At 42.7% G+C, this 23,746-nt stretch overlaps 1 protein-coding gene and 1 long non-coding RNA gene across 4 annotated transcripts; one reads left to right on the top strand and one right to left on the bottom strand.

The window, feature by feature from the left end:
• Window positions 1-1,219: 1,219 nt before the first annotated feature.
• LOC141408080 (uncharacterized) lies at window positions 1,220-4,310 on the bottom strand. Its single transcript, XR_012420468.1, has 2 exons — window positions 3,990-4,310; window positions 1,220-2,743 (listed from the first exon to the last, which is right to left on the bottom strand). It is a non-coding gene; the product is annotated as an uncharacterized lncRNA (long non-coding RNA).
• On the top strand, window positions 3,623-23,746 carry CSRP2 (cysteine and glycine rich protein 2). 3 transcript variants are annotated; one of them, XM_065524604.1, is made up of 7 exons: window positions 3,623-3,703; window positions 15,664-15,776; window positions 18,948-19,116; window positions 19,348-19,497; window positions 22,038-22,167; window positions 22,808-22,901; window positions 23,433-23,746. In XM_065524604.1, exons 2-7 carry the CDS (start codon window positions 15,665-15,667, stop codon window positions 23,507-23,509), a joined length of 732 nt encoding a protein of 243 aa, XP_065380676.1. In that variant the 5' UTR covers window positions 3,623-3,703; window position 15,664; the 3' UTR covers window positions 23,510-23,746. The 3 variants fall into 3 exon arrangements, with proteins under 3 accessions (XP_065380676.1, XP_005571661.1, XP_005571660.1); XM_005571604.4 differs by lacking the exon at window positions 19,348-19,497 and having other exon boundaries at window positions 3,623-3,678; XM_005571603.4 differs by lacking the exon at window positions 19,348-19,497.

The raw sequence follows: 23,746 nt of genomic DNA, 5'->3' as shown, positions 1-23,746 counted from the left end.
AAAAGCCCTGCAGGTAAGTAAACATGGTGAATACTTGTTCAGAGCTCTATTTTCTCTGTCCTCCTCTCTGTGTCAAATCATCCTTGACCAGGTTGCTAGCAAAAATGACTGTAACCACTCTAAGGCCTCCTCCATGCACACAGCACATTCCAGAATAGGCTAGCTTGGCTCTGACTCCACACCCCAGCAGAGTTCTGAGATTCACTCTAATTGGATGGGCTTAGGTCACATGCTTACCGTCCCCAAGCTGGGGCCTCGAATGCCTTGACTGGATCCAGTGCTCCACCCTGAACCAGGACCGTGAACTCACGTGCCTGAAACCACACAGAGAGGAATGGATGCTAGAGAGGCAATCACAAATACCTACTACACGACTCAGGGACATTTATGTCAGCTTTTAAAGCATATATAACTTATATTATTCTTTTCTCTGTCAGATAATACATCACAGAGTATTAGGTTTAAGTATGAGTAATTTTTAATTCCCACCACTGCTGCTAAATCTTAGCTAAGAAATAAGGTAGAAAAACTGCTTCTTTTTGTGTTATTAAATGTGTACATTAGCAAAGTTCAAATTTTTTCCTTTATTTCATACTAAAATCATTTTAATAAAATACTCCTCTTCACTATAGCCTTCTTGCCTTCTAGGAAGAAAGCCTTGCCCTAAAATAAAGAGGCTTTGTGTTTAAATTCACATTCATCTGATTCAGAGTTTTGTTAAAAAAAAAAAAAAGGGGGGGGCATGAAATAAAAATAATAAAAATATTTTTTAAATCTACGTTTGAAGCAGAAGGTCATGACAAAAGGCAACAACCTTGGTTCAACTTGCCTTAGGACAGTGACCTTGAGAGAAGGCTTTGATTTGAAATTGGTTGATGAATTCCAGAGAATGGAGTTGTTACAAATATCATACACATTTTGAGTGGGAAAAAGAAACAGCCTGCTGGACACTTTTAACCTTCAATTCTGCCTATTACAAAGTCGAGGGGTCAAACAGACTAAGACCATGTGGACTTAAGGGTTCATCCTTCTCCATGAGAACACAATTCTCCCACTAGCCTTCTGCAGGCACGCAGATGCTTCCTACTGAAGATTCTTGATTGTTTTGGAAAACACTTCATACCTTCTTAATATCAAGCCCTCAAGAAGGCAACATGAGTACTTAGTAAAGCACAATTTCTATTTCTTTCTTGAGAGGCAATAAGGACATCAAGATATCTTTGCTTAACATAACAACCATCAATTATTCAGTATTTACCATGTGCCAGGTGCTATGTTTGGCATTTTACATACATCATCCGATTTAATCCTCATAACAACACTACAAAGTGTGTAGAATTATCTTTTTACAGATAAAGAAACAGATGCACAGAGGTCAGGTACTTAGCCCAAGCTTACAAAACTGATAGGTGGCAGAGCTGTATGTTGAAATCATGTGTGTTTGATTCCAAAGCCCATACTCTTTCTTTTGCAACACTCCGTCTAAAAACTCTTAATTTCTTCATGTTCGTAACTAAAAGAGTCAACAGTTTAAATAGATGTTTAAAGAAAAGAGAAATAAATATTTTTTAAATGTTGATAAATACAAATACAGATTTGTTCAAAATCACATGTTGTATATCATCTGCAGACTCACTGTGAAATATACGGAGGCAAATACATACAGGGACAGATAGCAGAAATATTTTTAGATCAAAAACAAGCCCCATTTCTTTTTCTGTTTTGCTTTGTTTTTTTGAGACGGAGTCTCCCCGTGTCACCCGGGCTGGAGTGCACTGGCACGATTGCTACTCACTGAAACCTCCACCTCCCAGGTTCAAGTGATTCTCCTGCCTCAGCTTCTAAGTAGCTGGGATTACAGGCATGAGCCACCACACCCGGCCAACAAGCCCAATTTCAAATAAGATATGGCTCTGGAAATTCGGGACAGCATGAGCTTGACAGAAACAGCTCAGGTCTGGGAGTCCCCTTCCACAAAGAGGCATTGAGAAGAACTCAGGGTAGGAGAGAAAGGGCAGTGGCTTGCTAAAATCCAGTGCTGCAGTGAGACTCACTGATACAGTTTCATTCAGTAGAAGCAGTAGGCAAACTTGCGCAAGAAAAAATAAATACTGTAAGCAGCTGAGCTAAAGCAAATGTAGAATCCGAGGGACTGAATTTTCCTGTTGGCCCATAAGTTAAGTCACTTACACTAGCCGATATCATGGAAATAAGGATCGTCCATATTTAGAAAAGCTCACAGCAGGCAAGAATGCTTTCCAGACTCCTGCCACAGTATCAGGAGATGTCAATCACCACTATGTGTTTTTGAACAGTACTTGGTGGACACAGAACAAGGCAGCTATAATGAGTTTATCCTGGATTGGCCCCAGCATATAAAATAAAACAATAATATTATAAGTCGGTTCTGTACGTTGTTATGCGGATATGTGCTCCCTGCCGTCTCCCCAAGAGGGCATTTGGCAATGTCCGGAGACTTTTCGATTGTCACAACGTCGGGGGCATGGTGCAACTGGCATCTAGTGCGTGGAAGCCTCCTACAATGCACAGGACAGCCCCCTACAATAAAGAATTATCCAGCCCAAGATGTCAATGGTGTGGAGGATGAGAAACTCTGGACCAGAGGAGGAAAAAGCATTTATGGCATGAGGGAGTTTTGTTCACTGCCTTTTTTGAACTCCCCACTCCGCAAGTATCAATTCTCTGGGATCATTGCTTCTGGCAGGAGAGGTCATGAGGAGGCCTAGAATATGAACCAGATAGAGATTGCATTGTTTATTTTCCTTTTCATCTAAAACAATAAATCATCCTGTAGCTTAGGCATTAGGTCCCTTCGGATGTCACGGTATCCTTTTGCTTTTCTGACATCAACACATAGAAACGCAGGACCCTGTGGCGCCCGGGGTTTCTGCCTGGGTTTAGGTTTCTTCCCCCTCAGCATCGCGTGCTGTGCCCTGGTGGAGGGGAAGAGCGAAACACTTTGGGAATGGGGCGTTTTCGTAACGTCATTTATTTAGTCTACATGAGGAATTTTGCTCTTTAAGAATAAGAAAGTTGTGGGTTCCCAGAAGCTGGAAATCGGACGAGAGAATATGCGTTAACTAGGGAAGTTAATCACGTTGAGTCTACTGACAAGGACAAGGGGGGAGGTGGCGGAAAGCCCCGTTTGGCTGACTTTTTACTGCTGGAGCCTCCCGCCCCGTCTGTGTCCGCGAAGACGGGGATCGGCGCTCGCGGTGGAGAGGTCCGACGCAGGGCGGCGAGGGCCACTTCCCGGCGGGACCGTCCCGCCGCCGGGCCTCCCTGGAGGGGAAGGAAGTCCCTCTCCAAGTCCCAGTGGCTTTTGGAACTGCCGGGTCCCTTTGGGAGGGAGCGGTCCCGGGACGTGGGAAGATGCCGGGCGGGCGGGAAGCTGCAGGAAGAGGCGGGCCTCCTGCCTTTTGTCTCCTGGTGGCTAGCCCGGAGCCGGGCCGAGGGCAGCCAGCCCGCTACAAGCCCCAGCCCGGCAAGCGGCTCCGGGAATCCGGCGGGCGGGGCGGGGCGGAGCCGGGAGGAAGGCGGGGCGGACACAGGCCTCGCCCATCGGGCGCTCTTTAAAAGGCACTGGCGCGCGCTTCGCCTTGGATCTGGGACTCCGTGGACCCTACCTCCAGCTCAGCCTCGCTAGCTCCGCCTGCGGTACGTGCTCCCGCCTCCGACTCAAGTGAGTAGGGGCGGTGGGGCGGTTCCGCGGCGCTGCCAACCCCAGGGCGGGAGTCGCAGGGGGTTTCCACCGCCTCCCGGGGTCCTGCTGTCGCCGGCCGGCGCGCCCCGGTCTCCTACGACATCCCCATCCCGGTCCACATTTGTGCCCCTGCCAGCCTCCTCACCCCTGCGCCCCAGATTTTCTCTCTCTTATCCTTCAAACACACCTGCCCTTGTCCCCGAGGCCGCCCAGGCCGTGCGCTGGGATCCCAGGCCCGCGGGGCAGGTAAATAATCTTACGTGACCTTTAGTTTCTCCATGCTGGTTTCTCTGGGGGAGAGGCGGGTCGTGAGTTTCGCGTTTCTGCTAATCCGCCTCTTGGCAGCCGTGGGTCCCCTCGTCCAGCGGCAGGTTCTCTCTGGGGTGGGGGTCCGAGTCTCAGGGCCCCCTCTGCCCGGAGTGTGGTGAGACCAAGGGCGACCTTACCGGGTTCGGTCCCCTAGGGGTGGAATGGGGCTTCTACATCCCCCGCGAGCCCAGGGTACTGCTCCTGCCGCCGTACCCGGCTCCTAGCGGCCCCATTGTTTGGTGGTGCCTGCCCACCAAGCACCGAACCACTCTATGTCGAAAGAACAGCAGGGAAATGTCAGTCGCTCACTCCTAGCTTTTTCCAGAACTTTCTACGATTCAGGTACAAAGAAGAATGCAAGAATGCTTGATTGTGAAATTATGCGACAGGTCCTGAGAATCACATTCTGGGTTCTCCAGAGCCAGATTCAGGAGCTCCACGTAGGCACCCCCTGGGGGCGGGGGGCGGGCTTTCTAAACCGGCGGATCCCTTTCCCCCTTCTAAACCGGGACATTTGTTAAACGATGTTTATTTAAATGGCTACCCAAAATGTTTAACTTCTTTTATTTGCAGTCTGCAAACCAAGCACATTTTCCCTTTATAAATGCTTTTCGATACAGATTTTTTTTTTTTTTTTTTTTTTTTTTTTTTTTTAGCGGGGGCGGTTAGTAATTTTTTAAACCGGGCAGTGAAAATCGTCGTATTTAGTTCTTGACTTTTCCAATTAACCTGTTTTAAAACTCTACTTATAAAATGCCAAGAATTCAAATAGGACAGCCACAAAGTTAGCTGTATTTTGACTCCCGTTTTTCAAGAAAGAGTTGGGTGATAGATTTTGAAAGAGAGAATCTAACATAATTTCAGAACAGCATGCCAGCCTACAAAGGATGTTGTGAAGTGCTGAATGGTCTCCCCCAATACTCCTGGGGTCATCGCTCTCGTCCATTGTCACTGATACTTTGTCAGTATTTCTCTGGGTTTTTTCTCCCCTGCATTGTAGTTTTCTTTGCTCTTTTGGTGCTGTGTTACCTTTAAGACCAGACCTGCATCTCATAAGTCTTTGAAACTCACAGTGCTTCCTTGGGTGCCTTGGACAATTGAATGAAAGAAGGAAGGAAAGAATAAGGTTGTGATTATAGGAAACAAAAATATAATTTGACTCATACAATAGATATTTGTTTGCAGATTTGATCTAAAGTTTGTATCATACATTTTTAATGCATTTCTCCAAATGTATTTAACAAATATTGATTGATACTGGTATATGCTAAGTACTGTGCTGAAAGCAGTACTTGCTGGAGGCCTGTCCTGATGAAATTGCAAAATCAGGAGTTTTAGAAGCTTGACTCCAGAGGCAACTCTGACACTAAATTGCAATAGGGATCCGGGTCTCTAATTTTTCTTCTTTGTCAAAAGTGAGGTGAATCAAATGAACCCCAAAAGGGAGCCCACTGTGGGAGAGGAGGCATGGCTGAAAGGGGCAGGAACGAAGCCAGGCAGGACCAAATTCACACTTCAACTCCAGTACCCATTGGTTTGATGCCCTTGGGCAAATTAACTTTACTCTTTGGCCTCAATACTTCATCGTGTAAAATGGGTGTAGTGGCACATGCCTTGCAGGGTTGTCATAAGGCCTGTTGATACTTGTACAAAGCTCAGCCCAGCCTGGGAGTGGTTCCTTGTAACTAGACAAAGTTGTGCACTTGGTTGAATGTGTGTGGGAAAAGGCTATCAGTGAAAGTCTGTTTCAGGAGAGAGCTGGCTCACACCTGAATAGTGTTTCCTAGACATTGCCTGGAGGCCAGCTTTCTTTATGCAGATTTTCACAGGTTTCCTCAAGGCACCTTACCCTGACTGCCAGCATGGCATCCCTTGGGTTCTGTTGGGTGGGGATCCCCAGACACCTCTGGGTCTTTGATTACCTAGGTGGGGTTTCTAACTGTTTTTATATCATGGCACTCCTGTGAGGTCTCCAGACCCCTTCTCAAAATGTCATAACATAAAGTATGTGGTACCAAATTGCTCAGCCCCCAGAATTAAAAAGAATTGTGGACTCTGGGTTAAGAATCCTGACTTAAGGGAATGTTTCTCAGTCTGGATGGTGGAGAAGCTGGGCACAGTTTCTTTTTTATATATTTTTTCTCCTCAAATTCCTTTTTACCACAGGCACAGTTTCTGTTAAAAATTTTATTGTTGTAAGTCACAGAGGAAGAACTAATAGAAGTATATTGTGAATGATCTGGAAAGGATATCAGGTTCCTTTTTTGTTTACAATCTCATTGTGCCAACAGTACTATTAATTGTCTTTGACTAATAAGAACAGACACCATGTAATTCATTAGGGCCAAATGACTTCCCAGTTCACTATCGGAAAGAGGGCTTCATGGTGGTTTCACAGTACTTCCAAAAGAAAATAAGCACAGAGAAATGAATCCTCATCCAACACACAGCAGTATAGGAACTACTCAGCTTAAAGAAGAACCTGTGCCATAGCCATGGAGGTCAGTACTATATCCGTATTGCTACCAGTGGTTTAGTTTAGCAAAACATCAGTGAAATACTTTTGAATTGGAATTTTATTGGTATTCATTTTTAAGTTGAATTGGTCATTTTATTTTGGTTTCATAGTTATGAGTCATTTAATAGCTTGATGCCTCAGTTTCCCCACTCATAAAATGGGAATAGTGTTAGTCTTACGTTAGTTGTTACGAGGATTAAATGAGGTAATATAAAATATAAGTAAAGCGTATATTAAGCTTTATAGAAGTATTTGTAATTATTATTACCTGTCATGTGGCAGACACTATTCTAGGTGTTTTGCATATATTGTTTAATCTCGAAACTGCCTTATATAAATAAGCATTGTCTCCATTTTTAAAATGAGAAAACTAGCAGATCAAATGAACAACCTGTGATCATTTGGCAAATAAACAATAGTCTCAGCATATATATATCTAGGTCTGATTCCATGAAAAAATCATGCAAATATTGTTTGAATAATTAAATAACTTGTAGTTTTGCACAGATTGTGAATTGCTATCACAGATGCTGGGGATCAGGGTTACTGAGCTTATAGCATAGTTGCATTTTAATTACAATATGGGATTTGGCAGATAGTGATTCAAATCTGTGTCGAATTTTGCTGCACTCTAAGTTGAAGACATGAGAGGTAGCAGAATTCAAAAGTAGTAAGAATGGTGAGGCTGAGGTACACACAGGAGTTTTCACTAGATTAGAAGAGAGTTTTCCTTCAGTGGGGTTAGCAGAGAGGGGTAATAGAAAGCTTGTTGGTTGAAAGTAGCAGTTTGGGTGTGAGAGTGGTGCACAGAGATCACTTACTGCTAGTTGGGTGGAGAGGAAGGTGTGTAATTTGTGTGTGTAATTTGGTAACTCAAGGATTGAGAATTCTCAGGTCATTTGAATAGTCTCAACCCTTAATGTTCTGTACCTGTCAGATATGGTACTTTTGAGGAAAGCTTGTGGTTCTGCAATCAAAACATGAGCCTGATTTGTTTCTTTGGAGATCGGTGACCTCAGCAAGTCACCCAACTCATCAGTCCCCATCATTTTGGCACCAGGGACCAGTTTTGTGGAGGATGATTTTTTCACGGATGGGAAACTGTTCCACCTCAGATCATCAGGCATTAGATTCTCATAAGGAGTGGGCAACCTAGATACCTCACCTGCACAATTCACAATAGCGTTCCCGCTCCTATGATAATCTAATGCTTCCGCCGATCTGACAGGAAGCAGAGCTCAGGCGGTAACACTGGCTCACCCTCCACTCACCTCCTGCTGTGCAGCCTGATTCCTAGCAGGCCACAGACAAGTAGCAAGTAGCCTGAACACAAAACACAGCTATGGGTCTGTGGCCTGGGGGTTGGGACCCTTGACCTAACTGACTGAACTTGGTATATTCAGGCCCCGAGTGTTCCTAAAGGAAAAGGAAGCCCGCCCGTTTGTGGAGTACAGGCTCTTTGCCAGGTACTTTACAAACTTTATCTCATTAAATCTTTACAACCACCTATAAGATAGTTCTCATCCATTTCCAGGTTACCTCTGAGGAAGTTAAGACTCAGAGGTTAAGGAATTTTTGCCAAGATCACAGAGCTGATAACTGGCTTTTTCAACCAGCTTGTGTCTATCTGATTCTAAGCTCCGCACTGTTTCTTTTATATCTGGCATGTCTGAAAGGTGGCATGTGTATTGCAGTTTCCATGGCAAAAATAATTAATCACAGTTCTCTTGATTGTAGAACCTGGACTGAATTTCAGAATCTTTCTCAACGTAGTTTCAGGAATCCACTATCAGTGGATCTGCAAGATGACTGTTTCGTCATGCCTGTGAAAGTAAACGGTGTGGAAGCCCTTTTTGCATGCCTCTGTGTCATTTATTGTATTGCTATTATTTGTCCACATGTTTTTACCACCAAAGTAGAACTCTGTACAAAACGGGCCTTTCCTTATGACCCATTTATCCTCAGCCCCTAGCCCAGTACATGGCTTATGAAATATTGTTGAATTAATACATTTATATGAGAGCTTCATAAACAGTAAAGCATTTTACAGTGCTTATAAGCTGCCTCTACCCTAGAAAAATTACTTGAGACACAGAAATGAAGTTAGCTGGATGGAAAGGAGGTAAGACAGTTGCCTTGATGGGGAGGGTTGGGGAATAAGGAAGGAATAGACATGTGAGATGGTAGGGCAAGATGAGTATTGATAACAAAGGTTAGAACATTGCTAAATATTGATACTATCATTTGAGTCCCGACTATGCAAGCATTATCTCATCTATAACTCTATAAAGATGGTACTGTTCTTAACTCTCTAAAAAAGGTACTGTTGCCCTAAGTTTACGGATGAGAGAAATGACACTTCCTGGACTCCAAACATGTGTTCTTACTTTGCCCTTATGCTAAACTGACTTAAAGGCCAGGTTGAGGATTTGGCTTCAGTAGGAGGAGCCAGATGGAGTATGGAGCTGATCACTAAGACATGAAGAGTTCATCCTTGGTTCAGTGGTATTCACTTCCATAAGAAAAGTAGACTAAGTGGGTAGTTGGGGTAACAGAAGAAAAAATTTGTAGAACAGGCATCAACTGAAAGCTTAATTTCCGATTAACTACAGCTGTCAAATCCTGGCCTTGCTAAAAAGTCATTGTAACCAGGGACAGTGCTACTAACTTACATTCTTTAACAAGTAACTCCCCCTGGATGTGGCTCAAGATGAGACTATATTTTATAATAAATTCTCCTTTAGGGGAAATTGGATTACAGTCAGGTTCTAGTGTAATAATAAGGCCTTACATGTAGTAATAAAATGTCAAAACTTCTGGAGGCATTGAGAATCTGGGTAAATATACAATATAGACTGATTCAATCCAAACTTTTAATTTCAGAGCAGATAACTTAAACTTTAAATGGTAACATATAGATTTGAATTTCATAGATTCAAGTCATCCCCATTCTAAAGTAAGACAGTAAATGCAGCACTAATGGTATGAGAATGGCCCAGGTAGTCAGCTCTCAGTTATGATATGGCTCTCATGAGTGCAGGAACACAAGGGTTCTTGGTCCTCCCGCCGGTTTAGATAAAACGACATGGACACACATGGAGTGGTTTTAAGGAGCGGAGAGTTTAATAAGCAAGAAGGGAGAAGACAGAAGGAAGAAGCTCCCCAGTACAGAGACAGAGGGAGGGCGGCTCCAAAGCCCAAAGAGGAGGTTCCCACCTGCCACGGATACCAGCCAGGTATATTTGCAGAGGCTGGAGGAGAGGATGTCTGATTTACACAGGGCTTAGGGGATTGGTTTGACCAGGCATATCATTCACGTAGTCCAAGAAAAAGCTGGCCCTCACACCCTAGCTTTTTAATATGCAAATACAGGGCGCCATGATGTTCCACACACGTGGGGATATGTGGGGGGCTGCCATGTGACCAGGCACAGGTAGGGCATTTGCATGACCCACATGGCCCGCATTTGCATATCAAAGGTTGCCGGCCTGGCTCTAGGAGCCAGGGCTTTACAAGAAACTTTTCCAGAGATGCTTTAAACAAGGAAAGCTTCCCAAGGACCCCTTTTCCTCTCCATCTGCCTAAAGTAATTTCTTAATAACTCCTACCACAGTTGTCTAGAGAATGAAGTAACTGTACCATAAGACAACTCAGACTTCGACTATATCAGTTTTTCCCCATGGCTGAGTCTTATGAATTTTGGGTGGTATCCTAGGCTAAGGAGAGGCAGCAAGGAGAAATTGCACATAGGTGTTCAGATATAAATCACATTGTAACATCTAATACAGTGGGTCAGTCATAGTGCTGGAACTCTTTCAGACACTGAAAAACAAGGAAGAAGACTGAGAAACAGAATTTGCCCTATTTTATCAGATGTAAATTTTATTTTTGCTCTTACCATTCTGGAAATGAATGCATAGGATTTGGGAAAGGCATGCAGCCCAGATTTGCTTAGTGCAAATCTAGTTTGCTGTGATTAATGACAGCTGTAGTGGAGTAGTGTGGCCAAAGGCTTGTAAGAAAAATGAAGACTTGCTTTTTTTTTTTTTATATGCACAGCAATGCCAAGAGTGACCGAAATGGAAGATCATCACACTTCTTCCAGCCAAATTCAGGAAATGTCCAGTAGAGGTTCAAGCTAAAAGTGTAAATTTGAACTTTGTTTCTTAGTCACCACCATATGTGGGAACTGTTGCTTTACTTTGGAGTGCATTTTAATGTCCCCAAAAAGGAAGGTTGATAGTGACCAATCAGCTCAGTTTTTTCCTTACCTCGTTTGTTGCTCTGCAGCTATGTACTAGGTGCTGGTTGGTGGGTTTTCCTACCAGAGTACTGATAGCAGGCCGGATAGAGTGAGACGTCCCCTTTGTCTTCAAGCTGACAGCTACTGGATTCCTGCCAGCCTTGGCTTACCTTATCTTGCCTTCACAATATTTCTGTGGGTGGAGAGAGCCCCCTGTCCCCATTTTTAGCTTGAGGAAATGAAGCCCGAGGTTGCGCAGCTGTGATAACGGTGGCATTAACTCAGGTGTGCTTAAACCAGTCAGTCTACTTACTCTCCCTCGTCCTTTCCATTATGAAGTATTTCAGGCATACAAAGTAGAGAACAATATAAGGAATATTCAACTATCCCCATCCACTTTTTTTTTTTTTTTTTTTTTTTGAGACAGGGTCATCTTGCTCTGTTGCCCAGGCTGGAGTGCAGGGGTGCGATCATAGCTCACTGTAGTCTTGACATGCCTGGCATAAGCAATCCTCCCCCTTCAGCCTCTCAAGAAGCTGGGACCAGAGGTGTGTGCCACCACGCGTGGCTAATTTCTTTTTAAATTTGTTTTAAATATAGGTAATATAGGGTCTCCCTATGTTACCCAGACTGGTCTTGAGCTCCTGGGCTCAAGCAGTCCTCCTGCCTCAGCCTTCCAAAGCGTTGGGATTACAGGCATGAGCGACCACGCCTGGCTCCCTATCCATCTTAAAAAAAAAAAAAGTAAATCCAACTGAAACTTTCTGAGGATGCTCTTTATGTTACATCATTTCCCTCTGTCACAGAAAAGGTTATTTAGAAATCCTTAGGAAAGTCCTTAAACGGGATAGAACTGTAATATTTTGATATATGCACATACTCTGGTAGATGGTGTGGAGAATACAGAGATGTGGTCCCCACCCTCAAGGGACCAGAAACTTATTGCACAGTAAGTTGAATGCTGTGGAACTTGGGTAAGTATCTCCTGAAAAGCTGACACATTCACATTTGGCTGGTGCAGTTAACTTAGAATAAGTAAGTTTAAAGAAACCCTGAATTACATAAAGAAAGGGAAGATATTCCTTCTATCTTAAAAATCCAGGCTGTTCTTCAATGGTATGGAAGAGCATAACAAGGTTATTAGTTGCGTTTTCCTTTTAATGTGTTTTTAAGTGTTATTCAAAGACAGCATAGTCTAACCTGAGTTGTGATAGCAATCTGGCTCCTTACTGGTGATTGCTCCAAAGTAAATATGTGTGAAAATGAAAAATACCAAGTTGGTATTAACAGTTCACTTTCTAATATGAGAAATGCTTCAATAATAGAAATGCCTTGACAACAACAAAGTATGTTAAGAACTAGTTGATACTTAGGATCCAGTGTAAGTAATTGTAGTGTCATTACCTGTAGGCCTGGATTCTGGCCTTTGGTTCTGCAGGAATCATGAGGGAACTTCCAGCAGATGGCTGCTGCATCCATGAGCATTCAGAATACAGGTAACTTTGGAGGCAGTGGGCAAAGTCAGTGTCACTAACTGTACTACAAACACAGGTCAGTGCAGGCTGTTGGAGCCAAGGCGTTATGTCTTAGGTTTTACAGCCAGGCTTACGTTTCAGTCTGGATTTAAACAATGGAGTGCCTGTCTCCAGGGAGGAGAAGAAAAGATTTATGCAACTAAAAAGGAAAGCTTGTAAACATGTCCTATTGTTGCAAGATACTGATCCTATGTGGATGCCTTCATGGTAAGCCTGGTAACATTTATGGACCCTTGGAATGACTTTGTTCCTGTCTGGTTAAGAGAAGTTGGCTTTTTGCAAATTCAGACTTACAGTTTAGTGATAACAAGCCATAGCAGTCAGGGGCATGTGTGTGTGTCTGTGTGTATGTGTGGTGTGTGTGTGTTGTTTTAAGGAACAGGAGCTCCAATTCCAAATGACTTAAGAAGGGAATTTACTGGCTCATAACTGAGGCATGTAGGATAAGGTAAGGCACAGTTGATTGGCCGTGACCGAGTCACATGCCCAGCCCTGGGGTTGGGGATTGCTATGGTTTGAGTGTTTTTGTCCCCTCTGAGAATCATGTTAAAACAATTCCCAATGCAACAACATTGGGAGTTGGGCCTAATGGGAGATGTTTAGGTCCTGAGGGATCCACTCTCTTCAAAGGATTAGTACCAACATAAAAAGGCCTGGTGGGAGCGGGTTCACCCTCTTCTGTTCTTCTGCCATGTAAGGTACAGTGTTCCTGGCCCCCAGAGGATGCTGCATTGGAGGCACCATTCTGCAGCACAGATGGGGCCCTTAGCAGACACTAAACCTGCCGTACCTTGATCTTGGACTTCCCAGCCTTCAAATCTTTATATTCTCAGTCTATTCTTTATAAATTACCTAGTCTCTGGTATCCTGTTACAGCAACACGAAACAGATGAAGATAGGGGTAGAATCAATACCATCTAAAACCAGTGCTTTTCAAACCATCTATGGTAAATGTGTTAGTCTGTTGTCACGCTGCTAATAAAGACATACCTGAGACTGGGTAATTTATAAAGGAAAGTAGTTTAATTGACTCACAGTTCCACATAGTTGGGGAGACCTCACAATTATGGCAGAAGGTGAATGAGGATCAAAGTCATATCTCACATGGCAGCAGGCAAGAGAGTGCGTGCAGGGCAACTCCCCTTTATAAAACCATCAGATCTTGTGAGACTTATTCACTACCATGAGACCAGCACACAAAAGACCCACCCCCAGGATTCAGTTACCTCCCACCAGGTCCCTCCCACAACACATGGGAATTATGGGAGCTACAATTCCAGATGAGATTTGGGTGGGGACACAGCCAAACCATATCAGTAAAGGACTGTTATTTTTAATTTCCAAGTACAGACCGATGGCTCTGTTCAACAAGATGAGTTCACTGATCTTCTCTTAGTTCTTGTGGCATAAAAGTTTCTAAATGCTTACCTGAATTTTATCTCAAATTGGTGACAAGAAGAGTGGCCCATCCATCACCAGGAGACCACATTTTAATAAGCACTTCTCTAAACCACATGGTCTAAGAAAGAGATGAGATGGCTGCTTTTCCAGAAGACAGTCTAGGGAAGGTATCACCAGAAGAGAGGCAAGAGAATACTGAGTGCTGGAAAGTTGCCCACCGCAGTGATCAGCTCCATTAATCTTTCTTTTGGAAAGGCCTCATCTTTGTGTTCAGGAAATTGTCAGGTTCTGGATCACCTTAATGGGGTAGGATGAGAATTCCCCACATCCCTTTTGATTTTAACGATTAGAGACTCTTAAGTCTTTTCTACTTAGCAGCACTCTGTTTCCCTTCTCTTTCTAGCCAGGTTTAGATTAGTAAGAGGCCTCGGCCTTATTAACCACCTGTTTCCTAGAGAGGCAAGCAACCTATCTAAGGAGACTTAACAGGCAAGGGCTGCAAATGCCACTCTACAGAAGGAAGCCCGGAAAGGATGACGGGGAAAGGGGAATTAATTGCTTGTGTTTTTAGATACCACTCAAGGCAGGGCAGACATAACATGCCTTCTTAGCAGGACAACTTTCTATATTGGTTAAGGCATCTGAGGAAGCTGGCCATTCAGAACCAGGCTTTTTTTTTTTTTTTTTTTTTTTTTTTTTTTGTCAGAGTCTCGCTCTGTCACCCAGGCTGGAGTGCAGTGGTGCAATCTTGGCTCAGTGCAACCTCCGCTTCCTGGTTCGAGCAGTTCTCCTGCCTCAGCCTCCCAAGTAGCTGGGATTGCGGGCATCTGCTACCACACCTGGCTAATTTTTTTTTTTTAATTTAGTAGAGACATGGTTTCACTGTGTTGGTCAGGCTGGTCTCAAACTCCTGACCTCAGGTGATCCACCCACCTTGGCCTCCCAAAATGTTGGGATTACAGGCATGAGCCACCATGCCCGGCCAGAACCAGGCATTTTAAAGTGGTCGAGGCAGACCGATTTGTTGAGAAGGGAGATGAGAAAATGTTGGCCTTACATGACAGCAAGACAGCCTAGGATCTGTACTTCCAGCTTGCCCTTTACAGCAGGCCATACTGTTCAGAGGCCATTCCTGCGTGCTCAGCAAACAGTGCAATTGGTAGGAAGGGAACTTGTGGCACATTCTGTATGGCCTGACTGACTTGTCAAAGAGGAAAACCCAACTGTTGGCTGGACTAGTGGGCCTTGGGGTTAGTGAAGCATAGAAACTTAAGCCAGAGCCATCTGGATGGGCGTTTGTTGTGGTTACAGCAAAGGCTCCGTGCATGCAGTTGTATGAGTCACAGACACAGCTATTTACACTACAATCATGTAATTTCAGCAAACAAATGTAAAACTTGTTCTTGCAGGGCAACACACTTTCTTCCCTAGAAAGCGTGTCATAGCTTATATATATTAAATGTTAAGAATTTAGTGTTGTCACAATGCATTATAAACATGTAATTAAGACCTCCACCCAAGGGTAAGATCTTCAGCTGAGTTTTAAAAAAATGTTTATTAAAAATGGGCATGTTAGGGAGGGGGACAAAGCTTGCCTTTCCCCTCCCCACGCTTCTTTCTTGACTCCTGTGGAGTCTAATGGCATAGTTTGTTTTGTTCCTGGTGACCTGTACTGTTGTATTGAATGCAGGTCCTTTGTCTGGCAGGAAAAAAAAAAAAAAATCTTGTGCACGACAAGCCAGTTTCCTAATGTAAGAGTTGTGATTTGGGAGAGGAGACGAGGTTATTTTGGAGGAACGCGGGTCTTTGAAAGATGTGGTTAGAGAGGTTCATAAAGAAACAAAAATCTGCAGCTGTCCCTGAGCTTAAACAGCCCTCTAGGGAGCCGTGCGACCAGCACAGGGACATTCTAATGAAGCCTTTATTCCTTCAGAATGCCTGTCTGGGGAGGTGGAAACAAGTGTGGGGCCTGCGGGAGGACCGTGTACCACGCAGAAGAGGTGCAGTGTGATGGCAGGAGCTTCCACCGCTGCTGCTTTCTCTGCAGTAAGTAGCTCCCCGTGCTCCACCTCGGACGGAATCTGTATGTACAAAGCTTCAATATGCCTATTTAAGGAAAAGTTGTGGTTTTGCAAATAAAGATCATTTTGAAAGCACGAATGGTTTTTACCAGTCGTCTTAGATGTTGTAAATGCAAGGCTAGCAGCGAAGACTGGAGGGGTGGCCCAAGACACACCGCCTCCCTTTGTGTCCCCACAGCTCTTGGCCTCTGTTTTGGCCTTTACTTTGTTAACACATCTGCCTCCCCCACCTCACTGAGAGCTGTGTGTCGCTTATGTGGTCTGGCACCTAGCACAGTTTCTGGCACATTGCAAGCGCTTAGCTCCCATTTTTGAGTAGATGAATTGCTCATCATCCAGCCCAGCTTTCTCTTTCTCGGGTTCCCTTTAATGACAACAAAGTCTTCAGTTTTAAAACTGTAGAGTAGCAACTTAAGAAAGCACATCATTAATCATCTTCTGATTTAATGACAGAATTTTCTTCCGTGAATGATTATGTCAGATAAACCCACCCATACGGGCAGATGTTCGCCTTATCAATAGTATTGTACAGGGAAAATTCCTGCAGAAAACCATAGGTTAAAAATTGGTTACGTTGAGAAATAATCTTCAGGAAAAGACTTCTTTTCTCAAATTTGAATAGTCCTTGTCCCTCATTGGAGCCAGCATTCAAGGTATCTGGACCTCTTTAATCGCATAACTGCTTTGCAGACAACAGAAAGTTGCAGTTACAAAAAAATAAGAATACTACATAGGAATGTTCCCTATGTATGCCTCCTTAATAATTATGCTACTGTTCCTCAGAAGACTTGGTTTAACCATTTCTTTTAGAAGTTACTTTTTTTAAAAAGGAATCTATTTTTCAGCAGGCTTGTAACTAAGAAAGTATGGAAACAGAATGCAAATACTTCAGAAATTGCTCTCAGTTTCATGTGTCTAGGTTAAGCCACAATGTCTACACCATAATAAAACAACACATACATGTATGCTGTTGACATTTGTTTTACTAAATGTCAAGTTCTTTACTGGTCATTTCTACCAATCCTTTCTAATATTTGTCTCTGCTGACTAAAGCCTTTTAAGGAAATAATTCAGAGTAGTTTGCAGACCTATGAGAATTTTACTGCAGAGAACAGGGATGAGGACTGGGGAAGAAAGGGGTGGTTATATAGTAACATTTTCATATACTTACACTTGTTTTGGTTCATACAGGTTTTTCAAAACAGTTTTTACATTTATTTACATTTATTCTGTCTGTGAAGGGTAGTTGTCCTTCAGCAGTGTTAGCTTAAATATGGTTTAAGATATAGTTATCTTTAGGTATGTGTATTTCAGCACTTGAGCCTCAACAGTTAGATTCCAGAGTAGATGTCATTTCATTCTACCATAGAAGACTTTAGTCTAAGATAATAGAACTTTCAAAATTTAACTCTATTTTAAACCAGCCAGCTAGTCCTCCTTCCCTCCCTTCCTCTTTGCTGTCTTTCCTTTTGTCCTCCTTTTTGTTGTTGTTGTTGTTGTTTTTAGTTTTTAGTTTTTGTTTTTCTTTTTTTATAAATGGAATCTCGCTCTGTCGTCCAGGCTGGAGTGCAGTGGCGCGATCTTGGCTCACTGCAAGCTCCGCCTCCTGGGTTCATGCCATTCTCCTGCCTCAGCCTGCCGAGTAGCTGGGACTACCGGCGCCCGCCACCACGCCCTGCTAATTTTTTCTTTTTAGTAGAGATGGGGTTTCACTGTCTTAGCCAGGATGGTCTCAATCTCCTGACCTCGTGATCCGCCCGCCTCAGCCTCCCAAAGTGCTGGGATTACAGGCGTCAGCCACTGCGCCCGGCCTTGTCCTCCTTCCTTTTATTCAACCCCCCCCTTTTATTTTTCTTACTTTTAATTTTTATGGGTACATAGCAGGTATATATATTTATGGGGTACATGAGGTGCTTTGCTACAGGCATACAATGTATGTTAATCACATCATCTTAAATGAGGTATCCATCACCTCAAGCATTATTTTTTTGTTACCAACATTCCAGTTATACTCTCTTATTTTTAAACGTACAATGAATGATTGTTGACTGTAATCATCTTGTTGTGCTATCAAATACTAGATCTTATTCACTATATTTGTATACCCACTAACTCTCCCCACTTCCCTCCCGACACCGTACCCTTCTGAGCCTTTGGTAACCATCATTCTACTCCGCATCATCATACAATTGTCTTTTAAATAAGGGGGAGAAATTCTGATCTTTGATTTCCAGCTGCCAGATTGTGCTACCAGTGAGTTTCCTCACAATTTACTTTTTTGTCAAGCTTAATTGAAGTTTTAGAAAGTGAAATAATGTCTGGATGAAACATGATGACATTTGGCAGTTTTATGAAGTCGGACACGTGGAAATGTCCTGTGGCAAGAGATCCATCAAGAAAGAATGCATTCTCCTTTGGGACAGAAGGGAAAACAAATGCAGACTTTAAAGCACTTGACGATTTTCAGACAGGCTCATCACTGCTGGAGAAGCTGCTGGGGAGAGGAAAGGGTGATACTTCTTCCCAGTCTAGACTAATGATGAAAACTAGAATTCAGGATTTAAAACTATTTTTATCCCGGGGGTGTCTACTGGGGAGGAAAGGATACAGAGGCAAGTCCCCCAAGGCACTGAGCTACCCTTCTGTTCTTTGTTAGGTTGTGATTTAACAGGACTTGGTAAGACAAGCCTGAAAAGATTAAGAGTGTTGAGGGTTGGGAGCAAGGTGGTGTTTTATTCCTTTTGTTTAAGTAATTTATAGCCACCTCTGACACTTTGCTCCCTTAATATCATCTCCCAGAAAGGGAAATCATAGTAAAAGTTTGATCGGCACCATAGGAAAGGGAATACAAAATAAATGAAACAAACTAAAAATAAATAAAGCTTGAGGCTTCTGGATGTTATATTCTTGATACATTTCTGAAGCAACTGTCATATCGGTGGAGGAATGTAAATAATCCTCAAATGTAGCTGGCCAGTCCAGATGCTGTCTCATGGCTTTTGGGAAGCCACAGGATAAACCAGGAATGTGAGGGAGCCTCAGCCTTTACCATTTGTGGGCCATGTGTGTGCCACCATTGTTCTAAGGAAAAAGGCGTCTTTGGAACATGTGTAAAGTCTAACTTTTTCCCCTGCAGTGGTTTGCAGGAAAAATTTAGATAGTACAACAGTGGCAATTCACGATGAAGAGATCTACTGCAAATCCTGCTACGGAAAGAAATATGGGCCAAAAGGCTACGGTTACGGCCAGGGCGCTGGCACGCTTAACATGGACCGTGGCGAGAGGCTGGGCATCAAGCCAGAGAGGTGAGTTGGGAGACTGTTGGTTACCTTCAGAAATGAGTTGCGACAGTTAGTGCCGCTTGCTGAACAGGAACCTGGGAGTCTCCAGATTTTTAGTTGAAACTAAGTAAATAAAATGGGACTCTGATTTTCTCATGTAAACTAGTGACTATTCTTTAAGTTCAAAATATTGAGTTTTGGACCTAACAAAGTTCTCATTAATAATTCCAGTGATTTCTGTTCCTGGCTTTATAGCATTCCAAGCTGTATCAAGGAGTCCTGTTCTCAAAAGCAAGTGATTTATATTTACTTCTATTTCGCAGCACCTTGGAGACCGGATGTCATGAAATTAAATGGTAGAGAAATGTGCTGTGTGAATCATGAGAGGCGTTTCTCATGTGCAGTGTAAGCAGTCAGTGCGAATTCGTCAGTCCCTCCTTCTATGTAAACATTTTTCATCAAGAAATCATTTTTCTCTAACTTAAAAATGGAAATTATTTCTTGTTTTTGATTCTTTGAGAGAGTAGTATTAAACTTTAAAGGCTTTGGTGCCAACATATCAAGGTGCTAAATTTGTTAAAGTTCACTTAGTATTTCATATTCAGGTTAAATAACTTCCTTGTTTAGAATTCCCCCCACACACACTTTTTTTTCTTCTTTTTCTTTTTTGTGACAGAGTCTCACTCTGTCACCCAAGCTGGCGTGTACTGGCACAATCTCAGCTCACTGCAACCTCTGCCTCCCAGGTTCAAGTGATTCTCTTGTCTCAGCCTCCTGAGTAGCTGGGATTACAGGTGTGCACCACCACGCCTGACTAATTTTTGTATTTTTTGTAGAGGTTGGGTTTCACCATATTGGCCAGGCTGGTCTCGAACTCCTGGCCTCAAGTGATCCACTTACCTCGGCTTCCCAAAGTTCTAGGATTACAGGGATGAGCCACCGTGCCCAATCTGGAATTTCCTTTTAATTCCTATTTTTAACCCATTGATTCTACTTTTTGAACTTAACATTTTCACATCCATTTTATATTGAAAAGTCCAAAATTAGTGTAATAGTCCAACAAAATGGCCCTTGGACAAGACCATAAACCGTGCCAGTCACTGTGCAGCATTAGCATATGTTAACTCGTGTAATCCTCACAACAGTCCTACAGCAGAGGGCATCCTCTCTTTCTTCAGAGCAAATGAAGACAAGAAAAATCAAGTAAAAACTTTGCCCAAAGTCACACTGTTAGTTAATTGTAGAGCCTGGAACTTAACCTAGTCTAACTCCAAACCTTATGACCTGAATGAAACATGGTGCTTGGCTTGGCTAAAATAATGATTACCATGTATTGAGTCCCTGTTGTCTGTTGAACATTTATCTTCATTCTGTATAATCCTCAGAGTAACTCTGAGGTGTAGATACTTTGTCCGTTTTATAGATGATGACACTAAGAGTCAGGTCACACAAATAAATGAGAGAGCCAGGATTTGAACCAATGTCTATTTGATTACAAAATCTGTTCTCTTCCAACTGCGGTATGTACTACATTGAGGCTCACCTCTGTGTTCTTTGAGCTTCTTCCACCCTCAGAGTTTCTGGGCCATGATGCCCAGCTTACCTTTTTATCTTTGTTAAGATTTGTTTTACCTGCTGTGCTCCCCTTTTCCATCTTATTACATCTATTTTTGTGCTCTAAAGGTTTTATTGAAAACCTTTTAAAATTTAAAGCACAAAGACCAGTGAACCCTCCTTTATTTATTATTATTATTATTTTTTATTTAATATAGACAGGGTCTTGCTATGTTGCCCAGGCTGGCCTCAAACTCCTGAGTTCAAGTTATCCTTCTACATTGGCCCCCCAAAGTGCTAGGAAGACATTGTTTTTCCAGTAGGAAAAATTAGCAGTTGTGGAGTGCTGTCATTTTATCTGCTCAGCTAATTTATAAGGTTCTAAAAGGGCTTAAAAAAAAAAAAAAAAGTCTTCTCCCATCCTGGCTAACACGGTGAAACCCCGCCTCCACCACAAAATACAAAAAAAATTAGCCAGGCGTGATGGCAGGCACCTGTAGTCCCAGCTACTCGGGAGGCTGAGGCAGGAGAATGGCGTGAACCTGCGAGGTGGAGCTTGCAGTGAACCGAGATCGCACCACTGCACTCCAGCCTGGGCGAGTGCGTGACTCCGTCTCAAAAAAAAAAAAAAAAAAAAAAAAGAAAAAAGTCTTCTCAAAGCCTGAGGGTGTTCTGCACCTACTAGGTACACCTTACTGCATGGAAACAGTTCCTACTGATAGCAAGAAGTATGGTTCACTCAGTGATCTGTAAATAGTGACAGAACTACCACCCTTATCAGAGAACAATGAAAGATAAACAAATGGCATAGTAATAATAAAAATTTCCAAAATATTTTTCCATGAAGAAAGTTGGCTGTTCACACTTTCCTTTATTCAAGATATACTGGGAGACTAAGTAATCTATAAAACATGCTTAACTTTCTTAGTTATAGACCAAAGTCAACTTACTTATTTGTGGAATTTTTAAACTGCTTAACAGTGATTTTTCCAACTCATGTAAAGTAAAAAGTTAGCTATGATTCCAGTGATATTCTGGAGTAAAAATATATGCTCTGGTAAGTTTTAATAAACCATAACATAACTGCTTAGTTGAGAGGCCAACACTGAGGATGAAATGAATTCTGTTTAGACTCAGAGGGACAGATCTTTAAGTCTGAGTCCCTGTCTGGTTTTTGTAATAATAAATGAGCCCATAGATAGGTTCAAGCAGTAACTCTGGCTGGCACCTGAGTCATTTCTTCTTCATTTCCTCCCCTGTCCTGGGCTGCGAAGGCCTCCAGCTTTGAGGCAATATAGCAGGTAAGTCCCAGAGTTCCATTGTTCCTGCCTTGTGTACTTAAAAGGGCCCTGTGGAAACTCTTGCCTACTTTCTTTCCCTCTTTCCACAAGTGTTCAGCCTCACAGGCCTACAACAAATCCAAACACTTCTAAATTTGCTCAGAAATATGGAGGTGCTGAGAAGTGTTCCAGATGCGGGGATTCTGTATATGCTGCCGAGAAGATAATTGGAGCTGGAAAGGTAAAGTGCTATTTCGAATTAATAACAGCAAATGAATCCTCTCTGCTCCCTTTCTCCCCCTAACCCTTCCACATTTCTTGCTTGGGTGATGTCTTATAAATCAGTGTCCTATATGAAACTTTTAAATGCACTTCCATCAGAATTACTAACTTTTTTGAAGTGATTCCCTTACTTGACAAGTCACTTTTATGTTTGAAAGAAGTTGTTTTCATAGGGGGCACTCCTGAAGGTTAAACTTTAAAAGGCCAGACTCTAAGGGAAGCTCCAGGTTATTCAATATAGTGAAAAAAAGCAGGAGTCCGAGTCAGGACACCTGATGCGAATTCAGTGTATGCATTTGGAAAAGTTACCAGCTAACCTCTTTGAGCTGCGCTGTTCTTGGCCAGATAGAAGATGGTCTGTTTAAAGGAGCAGACGGGGCTTGTGCTTAGGACTGAGGCTGCTCTCAGGGAAACAGCCTTTCTGTGGGTGATCAGGAGTGCAGATACTGAGGTCTGGTTTCAGCCTTCTCACTGGAGCTGAACCACAGAAGTCAGGAGCTTGCTTTGGGGTGATCATGCTGAGCCACTTCTTGCTACACATCTAATTGAACTGTAGGAAACAGACCTCTCAAACATGCTGACACGTTCATCTCTTCCAGCCCTGGCACAAAAACTGTTTCCGATGTGCAAAGTGTGGGAAGAGTCTTGAATCAACAACTCTGACTGAAAAAGAAGGTGAAATCTATTGTAAAGGTAAAATTAATTTCAGTTACTGCTGTCCATATGAATATCCCACACTGGTTCTTATTTAATGAAATGTCACTGGTATTAAAAAAAAAAGAGAGAGAGAAAGGGGTACCACTATTTGAAAATAAAATATCCCAAGATGCTTATAGATGACAGAGAACCACAGATAATCTTAAGTTCCTGATCATCTAAAACTCCCCCTAGATAAAAACACTACAAATAGCCATCTTTTGCCTTCATCTCTTGAGCAAAGCGTTAAGTATATGGAAGAAAATAGACAAATACATACCTTACCTGGCCTGACTCATGCTTGCAACTTAGCAAGACCACGCTGAACACTGTGGAGCCAGAATGTGTGGACTTGTCTTTATAGCTTTAATATATTTAGTACATGACCTATTTAACATCGTAAATAAGTTGAGCCCTTTTACAAAGCAGTTTGTTTTATTTATGGGGGTTTATTGAGTGGGTCTTCAGCAGTGTTAGCAAAGCTTAATGGACTTGCACTAACTATCCTTCCTCCCTTTTCCTTTGTAGGATGCTATGCAAAGAACTTTGGGCCCAAGGGATTTGGCTATGGCCAAGGAGCAGGGGCTCTTGTTCATGCCCAGTAAGGTGTAAACCCTGAACTAAACATCACACACTGAGAATCTCTTCATAACCTAGGCACAGATAATCTTTAACACTAAACTACTGTGAAATTCTACCAGCATTAAGTACTGTATATTGCCCTGTACTTGGATAGGCTGGCTAACTTGTAGGAAGAGAGCACTGTATCGTATCCTTTTGCTTTATTCACCAGCATTTTGGGGGAACATTTCTTTTACATTTTAAATAAAACTTCAGCTTGA

The sequence above is a fragment of the Macaca fascicularis genome, chromosome 11 (genome assembly GCF_037993035.2).
Source record: "Macaca fascicularis isolate 582-1 chromosome 11, T2T-MFA8v1.1".
Lineage (NCBI taxonomy): Eukaryota > Metazoa > Chordata > Mammalia > Primates > Cercopithecidae > Macaca > Macaca fascicularis.
The sequence above is the reverse complement of the archived record's forward strand: the minus strand, read 5'-3'. Positions and strand labels throughout refer to the sequence as shown.